The sequence below is a fragment of the Euleptes europaea genome, chromosome 6 (assembly GCF_029931775.1).
Source record: "Euleptes europaea isolate rEulEur1 chromosome 6, rEulEur1.hap1, whole genome shotgun sequence".
Lineage (NCBI taxonomy): Eukaryota > Metazoa > Chordata > Lepidosauria > Squamata > Sphaerodactylidae > Euleptes > Euleptes europaea.
In genome coordinates this window covers 88,578,084-88,588,837 of record NC_079317.1, presented here as the reverse complement: position 1 = coordinate 88,588,837, position 10,754 = coordinate 88,578,084, and the positions used below count along the sequence as shown (strand labels likewise).

The 10,754-nt window shown below is 39.9% G+C and overlaps 1 protein-coding gene across 1 annotated transcript in view; it reads right to left on the bottom strand.

Annotated features, from left to right (window-relative positions):
• Positions 1 to 2,060: 2,060 nt before the first annotated feature.
• OTOG (otogelin) overlaps positions 2,061 to 10,754 on the bottom strand; it is a 112,032-nt gene continuing 103,338 nt past the window's right edge. The window contains exons 51-56 of the mRNA XM_056851946.1: positions 10,325 to 10,499; positions 9,068 to 9,172; positions 7,684 to 7,803; positions 5,516 to 5,561; positions 2,413 to 2,492; positions 2,061 to 2,292 (exon numbers count right to left, since the gene is read on the bottom strand). Of these exons, the coding sequence (XP_056707924.1) occupies positions 2,092 to 2,292; positions 2,413 to 2,492; positions 5,516 to 5,561; positions 7,684 to 7,803; positions 9,068 to 9,172; positions 10,325 to 10,499 (727 nt within the window). The 3' untranslated portion in view covers positions 2,061 to 2,091. The remainder of the gene's footprint in view (positions 2,293 to 2,412; positions 2,493 to 5,515; positions 5,562 to 7,683; positions 7,804 to 9,067; positions 9,173 to 10,324; positions 10,500 to 10,754) is intronic.

Here is a 10,754-nt window from a genome sequence, read left to right as displayed (position 1 = left end):
TTATGGAAGCCTTCTTAGTAATGCACCAGATTACTAACAATTAGATTTAGGTAAAATGAATCAGCAGTCTGGCATATGGGTATTTTGGGTAGGTTTAGTGGTGGAATCCATGAGAAAGTCTCCTGCTGATAACCTGCTGTGCAAACTCCATGACTTCATTAGGGCCAAGGTAGAAATACTAAATGTCATGTCTTTAATAGAGATTTAGAGATGTTTTGCTTTTTGATCAATTGTTTCTTTAAGAAACTATACCCTGTTACAAGCTTAGAGACTGGTTGTTTTAAAACTATATGATTTGCAAACTGGCTATATTAAACTTTTTTTAAAAGCTGAGATAAGGTATTGGAAGCTTTCCCATATAATTTTATTTGCCTTAGTTTCATAAAACATAATTAACCAAACAGCACCTTCAATTAATCAAACATTTGATCAAATTAAGTCTTCTTGAATTTTTGTTGCTATGACAAAAATCTTTTATAACATCTCTCCTTTTGATTTGAAATGCATAGTTACAATCCAGAAAGCTACTCAGGTGTGACCAGAAGCATTTATTTTCAAGTTGTTTTCTTTGAATAGCATTCTTCCATGCTATATTGTCAACTGTTCTTGAAATTCTCCTGATTTTCAAAAGCAGCTTAGTGTAGCAAAGGAATGCTACTGGGTTTTTTTGAGGGGGGGGATCACCTGCCTCATATGTGCTGTTTTGTAGATTGCTACCATCCTCTTTATAAAAATGAGCAAGTCACTTGTGCAATATGATATCCCTCAGAAGGCAAAAGATGTGTAATATTTAAGCTGGATAATGTCAAAACAGTAGCTCTACATTTCCTACAAAATATGCTTTTACATAACCCCATAAAATACTGTCAGAAATCATTTTGTACCAGGGAATCTGTATATACATACATATATAGTTATTAATATTAAAAATATTTCCCTGATAAAAATGCCTGTAATTGTATCATTTGCCTTCTTTTGTATTAGCAGTGTGATTTATGCTGAACAGCCTTGAAAATCTTTCTTACAATCCTCCTTGTAAGTTTCGCAATATGTTTACATTCAGTACTGCATGACATTCTAGGCATTTCACCACTTGAAGAATCTTGAGAAAGCAGTGGTGCCATTGACACCAAATGAACCAGAGTGCAACTGAAAGCAACACCAAACCATCTATCTCGTTGTGTCTTTTGAAGGCAACCCCTTTCCTTTTGAAAGTTGGCACGTGTCACTGAAGAACTGAACTTTATGAAATTAACAAGCCCCCAAATCCTGCAAAACTTTGAACTGTGTTGTAACAATTGATTAAGAAGGATAAGTAATAAAAATGTCTAGCTATAAAAACAGGGACTAAGAGTAACCCATTTGTCCTGATCCAATAGAGGGCTGCAAGCAGAAGCTGCATTCCACACACGCACAACTAATATGGATGTGCCTTTGGATGCACAGCATGACCTGCACTGCAAGGCCCATCTTTCAACACTGAATTGGCAGTACATGGGGATGCACTAGATATACCCAGAGACCAGTCTCTAACAGTTGGTTCGGAGCCATTCTGTGTAATAGTTCTAAAGACTGATTCATGTATCAGTCAGCCACTTGTTTGCTCATGTAATTGTTCAGATGGTTGGTATGCTCAGACGAATAGTGTAAGATATGAATAAGGAATACTCATAATACTGTAAAAGCAACTTTATTGAACAGGGAAGTGTGAAAACTTACTTCCTGTTTATCATAACTGCTGCCATGGTATCATGTGGATTCTCTCCTCACATATTACATTGCTCACATGGGTAGACTCCTTACCACAATCGTTTAAATACTCCTGTAAACTGGCCATCAATGTCATAAGAATTCACACTCAGAACACTGAATGCTCGAAAGGAGCAGCTATTCGTGGGACTGTGTTCAAAAAATGTATCATTGTCGCTGAACGTTGACCTAAACACAACATACCAGGGGATTGATACATATTTAACTTGGGCTCTGTTTATAACTGTGGGTAACTGCATTTTTCAAAAGATGAGATGTTAATGCTTTTTTATATATAATTATCTGAGTAAAATCAATTTCCTGACTTCTTTTAGCATCCCTTCATGACCACTGGCAAGAACAGTCTGTGGGTTCTTGAATTGTGTAGCTGACCCAGGTTGAGTTGCTACTGCAATATAGCTGCACATTTCGTCTATGCAGTCCAAGTTCTCTGCAGCATTTGCAGAATCTTGCGTATGCATTGATGTTATAATTATATATACTGGCTGAAGGGCACTTTCCATCACAGGAAACAATGTTTACCTGAAATAAGCACACACAAAAAACCTATGAATAAATTATTTCCAGTAAGTAATAATACTAAACTTTATTAATGGTAATAGGCTATGAAGAGTATTGATGAGCTGATGGTTCTTTACTTACCGGTGTGTTACTTCGGCAGTCGTTCTTGCGTATTGTCATTCTAACAGTGACTTTTTTACAGAATTTTCCGTCTTCCTTGCCTGCCAAGAGTGAATTGATTGGAAAACATCAGTTCCCAGTTTCTCACATTACTTAAGCAGGAAAGTCCCTGTAACTGCATATGTTGTAACCACCAGTCACACAGTGAGCAGAACAGCTGAGAAGAATTTCCTTGGTCAATCAATTAATCAATCAATCTTTATTAAAAACATACAGCTCTTCTACTCTCCTTGGTCTTACTTCTAACTGTACCAGAAAAAAGCAAGTAACAACTAAAAAAATCAACAGCATTTATACATTATATCAGAAGCTGGAATGGTTATATTTAAACTGATTTATGCTGTTAGCCTAATCAAAGTTACATGATTCTAAGTCCATTAAAGTTAGAAGGGTGGAACTCCACTTAGGATGGCACTGTTAAATGTGCTTCGTTCAATACAACTAACAGCCAAAATACAAGCGACTGTGGGCACAGGCCCTTCCCATGTCTGCCAATGCTGTATTTAAAGGATTTGAAGTTTTAAAAAAAACTGCCACAAGGCCCCAATCTGTATTGGGTGCACAGCATTGCATAAATACAATCCAATAAGTACATCCTTAAAACCATAATCATTAAAACTATTTTAAACCCTAAACAGATGGCCGTAACTATACCTAGGCACCACAGCAATAAATGTCAGCAGGTCAGCCCCCCCAGATTTCAAAGTGGGGGGCGGGATGGGGAGGCCAGTAAAGATAGATCTTCTTGTGGCTGTCCTCAGTTATAGGCCTGGAGGAATAGCTCCATTTTACAGGCTCTGCAGAATGCCTTAAGGTCCCGCAGGGCCCTGATGTTTCCAGGAAGGCTATTGTTATCTTGCTCTTCATTCATGGAGCACAGAGCAGCACATCTAGGGTTCTACTCCAATTTTATCATCACAACAGCACTGTGAGTTGGCTAAAGTGAGAGTGAACTATCCAAAGTCGCCCAGTGAGCAGAGTCACCTTTGTCCTACCCACCTTTAACCAGTGCAGCACTTACTTCTGAGTAGACCTAATCAGGAGTGCTTCCCTAGTGTATTAAACCAATAAATACCCATAATGCTAACAGACACCAATGAAATTGCCTGACTGTGTAGCACAGAATTAGATGGGAGGTTGTGGTAGCGGTTAAACTAGAGATGACTTATCTATGACTCCATTCTAAATCGTTTTGCTGCACCCCTTCAATTCTGTTTTGCACTGGAATTACAAATTAGCCTCACATTCATCCCCAGTTATGTGGAATCACACCATGTGGAAGTGCCTAGTTGTATAAGATTTCAGTGTTTTTAGCTCTTCGCGTGCATGCAAATACCACATTATGATTTCAGTAATATTTTATAAGGAAAGAGGATCTTTAGGTATTCATTCACCCTATACCATTGAGCGCAGTAACATACATGTATGCCATATTATCTGCGGAACTGTTATTTGAACAGCAAGTTTTAAAAAGCAAAGCAGTTTCTATGTTCTACATCATTATTGAAATTACTGAAATGAATCAACTATTTAAACATGCAGCTAGAATCGACAAATTAAACATGCAGCAAACTAAACTCTATGCAAATACATTCTACTCACAGTACATTGTTGGCTAACAACAATGCACTGCCCATACAGTGCAAAATGAAAAGATATGTGTGCAAATCTGAACAGTGAACACTTAATACTACAATGCAGCTTCTTTCAATTAGATTTTGTGGCCTGAGGCATGACGCTCCTATGAGGAAGTACATTGTTGGGAATCAACAATGGTTCTCATCGGTTTGTTTCTATTGATCTTTTAAAAATGTACCTGTGTTACAGTTAGCACTAGGTGTAGGAGTGATTGGGCTAACAAGGAATGGGAACAACTGTGATATTGCAGAACCTAGTAAGAACATTACACATTGAACATATTATATAGGATACAAAGGTGTCCCCAAAACAAAATCTAAATCCTGAATAGTCTTTTAGATAAGTAAATAAAGACCGTGTGTGTGTATAAAGTGCTGTCAAGTTGCAGCCGATTTATGGAGACCCCTTATGGGATTTTCAAGGCAACAGACTAACAGAGGTGGTTTGCCAGTGCCTTCTTCTGCACAGCAACCATAGACTTTCTTTGTGGTCTCCCACCCAAATACTAACCAGAGCTGACCCTGCTTAACTTCCAAGATCTGAAGAGATTGGGCTAGCCTGGGCCATTCAGGTCAGGGCAAAGCCAACACAACAGTGATAGAACGCAGGATTTCAGCTGCCCCCATTTTTGCTTAGTGCAAAAATATTCTACTTTTGACGACCAGCTGTGTGCATTCATTCAGGGGGGAGTGGGAGAGACACTCATCTACCCCAGGGGGAACGGAACACATGAAGCTGCCTTACTATGAATTAGACCACTGGTCCATCAAAGTCAGTAATGTGTACTCAGACTGGCGGCGGCTCTCCAGGATCTCAGGCAGAAGTCTTTCACATCACCTCTTAATCCTTATAACTGGAGATGCTGGGGATTGAACCCAGGATCGTTTGCATGCCAAGGAGATGCTCTACCAGTTAGCCACAGTCCCTTCCCTTTCCAAAATATTCCCAAAGTACAGGTGTAGAGGCATTCCCAAGAGGACAAGGGACTGAGTACTGATTGTAAAGGAACCTTTCTTCCTTCATCTTGCCTACTAGAGGGATCTCCAACAGTTCACAATGAAAGATTTTTCAAGCTTGGTTTATTGTATAGGATTCTAAATAACTTTTCATGCTAGAAAGACCACAGATGTCATAATATCTAAGTGATGTACTGCAGACCAAACTATGGATTAAACTGGTTTGGAATCCTCATTTTTAGCAAAGAAACACATTTCAGTTTATCCAGGTAGCGTGCATTATGAAAATCGTGACTTCTTCCTTCATCAGCAGAAGGGCCCTTCAGAATGTCACTTCTTTTTAAATCAGTTGGTAAACAAATATTAGTACTGCTTCCATCTCTGCCTATTGCTATTTAGATATTTTAGAAGGCAACCAATGCCTTCTTAGTCACATGTACACGAAAATCAGTTTTTCAATGATCACTTACATGTTTTGCAGCATCCATCTAGGAATGGTACAATATATCCTCCAACCTAAAAAAGGAGAAAAAAAATCAGACTCACTATAAAGTAATCATTTAACATTTAATTTACAGTCCCTATTTCTATAAGATATGAACCATTGAAAGCCTACAGTGAAATCCTAAACAGAGTTAAACCAGTCTAAGAGCATTGAGTCAATAGGTTTAGGCCGGTGTAGCTCTGCATAGGATTGCACTGCTAGTCACTCTGTTTAGGGAGCTACACAATAATCAAAATTAGAATATACAGAGCAACAATACACGATTGTTTTAAATTGGTTTAAAAAAAGGACCAAAAGGTTTGCTTCACAAAGCTCTCTGAACTGAATGGAAGTAACATAATTTATTATTTATTATTCATTTTGCAATACTATCCCCCTCTATGTAAAGCCCTTAGGACAAATCATTTTTGGTTTTGGGGGTTGTCAACAGGCTGATGATACTCAGCTCTGTACATCCTTATCCAAATCTCCTGGTGATGCAGTAGAGGTCCTGAATCTCTGCCTGGCTGCTGTGGTTTGATGGCTAAGAATGAATCAATTGAAACTAATCCCTGAAAAGACAGAGAAGTAATGCTGGTTGAGAAGGTGGAGGTCTTAAAGGATATTGTTTCAATAACTGACCCTTGCTGATTCAATTGAAAACCTTGGGGTTAACACTGGATCTGTCTTTTTTTACTGGAGAAGCAAGTTAATGCAGCTGCAAAAACGGCTCTCTACCAACTCAGCCTAGCCCATTAGATGGCCCCGTGCTACAGCTGACTTGGCCACCTGGATCCCTGCCACACTAACATTGAGGCTAGACTACTGTAATGCATTGTACATTGGTCTCCCCACAAAATCAACTTAGAAACTTCAGATGGTCCAGAATGCTGTAGCTTGACTACTAGCAGAAGCTAGATGGAGCATGCATATTACTCCCATTCTGCAAACACTACATTAGCTGCTTATTTGTTACGGCTCAGTTTAAGGTATTGGCTATTCCATATAAAGCACTTCATAGCCTTGGTGTCTCTTATTTATGTGACCGCTTCTCCCCCTATGCTCTGCCACAACAACTCTTCTTGTGTCAACAGGGGCTTCTGCGGGGGCCAACCTGCAAATGGGCAAAATCAACAACTGTCCATACATGTGTTTCCTCTGTTGTGGCCCCCACCTTGTGGAATGGCCCGCCTGAGGCAGTCAAGAAAGCTTCCACTCTCCTGGCTTTCCACAAACTATGCAAAACTGAATTTTTCAAGAAGGCTTTTCCACGCAGGTAGTAGGGTTATACTGTACAAAATGGTTCACAAACTTACTTAGATAAATGATTAGAGACTGTGGCCTATACTACTAGGTATAGCTTATTGTAAGTAGGTTCCTATTATGCAATTTTTGTACTGCTTAATGTGTCATGTTAATACTTATGCTATGCTTCAGTTCTTTCTAGTGGCTCCAGGCTTCTAAAATCCTAAAGCACTGGTTACCGAATATCCCATTTTGTTGATTGTACTGACTCACTATGTGTAACCCACCATGAGTTCTTGTGAAAAAGGCAGATTGTAAATAACACAAATAAACAGATAAATGACTAAATAGCCATGGTCCAGTTCTGAATGTACCAGGTGGACCATAGCAATCCTACTGGGAATATCCATCCCCTGCCAGCTACTGGCCAGTGACAGCCATAGGTGTAGCATAGAACCCATAGAATGGTGATGATCTGCATGGTAGATACTTATTAAAGCCAGGATAAGAATAATTCATTACACAGAAGCTATTTTCGACAGTATTCCATTGCTCATTGCAAGCATAAGATGCATTCTGGTCCTTCACTATCTGGTGCTTCTAATGAACAGGGGCTGTGGCTCAGTGGTAGAGGTTCTGCTTGGCATGCAGAAGGTCCCAGGTTCAATCCCCAGCATCTCCAGTTAAAGGGACTAGGCAAGTAGGTGATGTGAAAGACCTCTCTGCCTGAGACCCTGGAGAGCCGCTGCCAGTCTGAGTAGACAATACTGACTTTGATGGACCAAGGGTTTGATTCAGTATAAGGCAGCTTCATGGGTTCATGTGTGTTCATGTGAACATAGCTAAAAATTCCCTGAGGGGAAAAAACAAACTTTCTGAAATCATATGAAAAATTAATAAAGCACTGACCTTCACACATTCTGTTTCATTAAAGGGTGGACAACTGACCGAAGATGTAATTAGCACAGGTCCAACTGGTGTGTGTGTGCAGTCATATCTGACACAGTTCGAAACCCAACTCGTACCAGGCTGTTCAAACATTTAAAATCATCAGAAACACAAGCGCATTAAGATGCCACCAGAATTTGCAGAAAGAAAAGAAAAGCTGGGTTTATAGCAAGAACATGCTCAAATGTTTACACTGAGGGAGCAGTTGCTTACCTTCCCTAAGGTTCAAAGCACCAGATACTGTGTAATGCACCAGACTCTGTGCTTCTCTTAGAAACCAGATTTCCAGATATATCCTTGCAGGGCCAGTGCCAGTCATTTTTATGCCCTAGGCAAGGCTAACTACTTGTGCCCCCCCCCCCCCATTGCTAACCAATATTTAAAAACAGATGTCTTGTAGAAAAATTAAAGCACAAAACTTTTTATAAGACGTTAAAATTAATTATAATCTATAGCACTGTTGTGGTACTTATCTTAAAATAAATAATATAAATTGTCAGTTGCAAGAAATGAATCTGTTTAAAATTGTGCCCCTCGGGCCAGTTCTGAGGTCTGCGCCCTAGGCAACCGCCTAGTTTGCTTAATGGTAGCACCGGCCCTGTATCCTTGAAGTGATGCAGTATGGCAGCTGCAGTTCTCAAACTACTTATTCCTATAAGGTCTTAACTCAGTCCTATAGATTTCCATGTGATCTCTGCAGTTCAGTATACTCATATGGGAAGCAAATACTATTCAACTACTACTACTACTACTACTGGTTCTCACCTTTTCTTAAACTGCCTCTTGTGAAGCTGAAATAGTAATATCCCAGAGCTTTCGTTATACCTGGACAAAAATGAGTTTTATACCACTTGTACCGACAGATTTACTGAAGCATAAGCTTCTGTGGCCCATAAATATTTCTAGTATTCCACCTCATCAGGCTGCCTGGCTCATAGGAAATATGTGGGGTCTTTACAGCAAGTATCCCACATCTAGTGGTGCCACCATCAGGCAAGAAATGTACAAATTTATGTTTCCAGAATACTGCCTTAACTCATATAGCTAGTTACTGCTAGTTTGAATCATAGAATCATAGAGTTGGAAGGGACCACCAGGGTCATCCAGTCCAACCCCCTGCACAATGCAGGAAATTCACAACTGCCCCCCCACACCCCCAGTGACCAGAAGACGGCCAAGATGCCCTCCCTCTCATCATCTGTCTAAGGTCACAGAATCAGCATTGCTGACAGAGGCAAACTGATTGCAAAGATAAGTTTTTCAGTGCAAATTCTTTTATTTTGATATATAAGCTAAACTCAACACTGTACTTAGAAAACCAGAAAAACTACATATACCAATTTACCTTAAAACGTGAAACTGTTCCGTTGCTGAAAGAGTGAACACAAGACACGTTCTTGCATTGTCCACAGCAGGTTGTTAAATCTTTTGGGGGTACGTATATCTGGTTCTACAAAAATAAAAATATTAGAATGTTACTCCAACTATAGGTTAAATCAAGACATCAGTCTTATAACTGTGGCTTGGATCCCGTGGTAAACCTCCACTAGTCGAAAGGATTTCCATCAGCAGAATGGCAGTTCCTTGCCTCCTCCCCCACTGCTGCCCAAAATGAACCACAAGATGCTGTTCCTAGAAGACAGGGTTGGAAGGAGGGGGGAATGGCAACTATCACTTGTCTTCCATTATCAGAAATTTTCCATGGGATCTAAGCCTGTACATTTATATCATGACATCATGCTGGGTCACAGAGAAACTTATTAAAACATCAAGTCATACTATTATGTTAAATGCATTATTGTATTAATAGTACAGTATACAGTACTGGATAGGACTCAGGGTTCTATGCCTACTCAGCCCAGAAACGTGTGCTTCTCCAAATGACTGATTTTTGTCGTGCACAAGTTCCTTTCCTTTTCCTATCAACATAGCACAATTATCCATAAATTACAATTAGTCTCACTTTTAAAAATACTTTCCTTTTATTAGAAGATATGATCGAGAATGTGGGTAAGTAAGATAAGTAAAGTAGCCCCGTGGCGCAGAGTGTTAAGCTGCAGTACTGCAGTCAAAAGCTCTGCTCACGACCTGAGTTCGATCCCAAAGGAAGTTGGTTTCAGGTAGCCAGCTCAAGGTTGACTCAGCCTTCCATCCTTCTGAGGTCAGTCAAATGAGTACCCAGCTTGCTGGGGGTAAAGGGAAGATGACTGGAGAAGGCACTGGCAAACCACCCCATAAACAAAGTCTGCCTAGTAAAGGTCGAGATGTGACGTCAGGAATGGCCCAGTGCTTCCACAGGGGACCTTTACCTTTTTAAGATAAGTAAGGTAAACACTTCCTATAGTTATGTAAATTGTTTCCTATTCATAAGGATGGATCTTCTTACTCAGGGGTGTCAAACTCATTTGTTACGAGGGCTGGATATGACATAAATGTCACCTGGTCGGGCCAGGCCATGCCTCGCCATCCCAGATCAAGTGTACAGGGTGGCTGCCTCGGATAAGAGCTCTCAAGGGGCTGGATCCGGCCCCCAGGCTGTATGTTTGACACCCCTGTTCTAACTTACCATGAAAAACTCATTGTTTAATTCTGAACTTCTTACCGATCTGCACCTTGCCACACAGTCTACAGAGGAGATATTTATCCGGAAGTATTTGGTAACTGGATCAATGACATTTGTGCAATAAGAAGTGTAACAAACACCATCAGGCGTGTGTTCAACAATGGATTGTCCTGGAAGCAGAACACCTCTCTCGTTGTTCAGGCACACTTTGTCTCTCACTGCAAGAAATTTCCAAAAACAAAACATACATTGAATCATTTTAGATAGTTAAAATTGATTAAAATTACTGTTTTAGAGCAAAGATAATGAAGTGGGTGCTAGCACGTACCCACCCTGGGTACGCAAGGTTTCTCCAAACCTGGAAATGACACCATTATCTGAAAGCCACGATCAGGACGCCATTATTTTTTATTGCTAACCTAATGTTTTAATTATTTATATGATATTATTTCAATTGTAATTCTGTTAG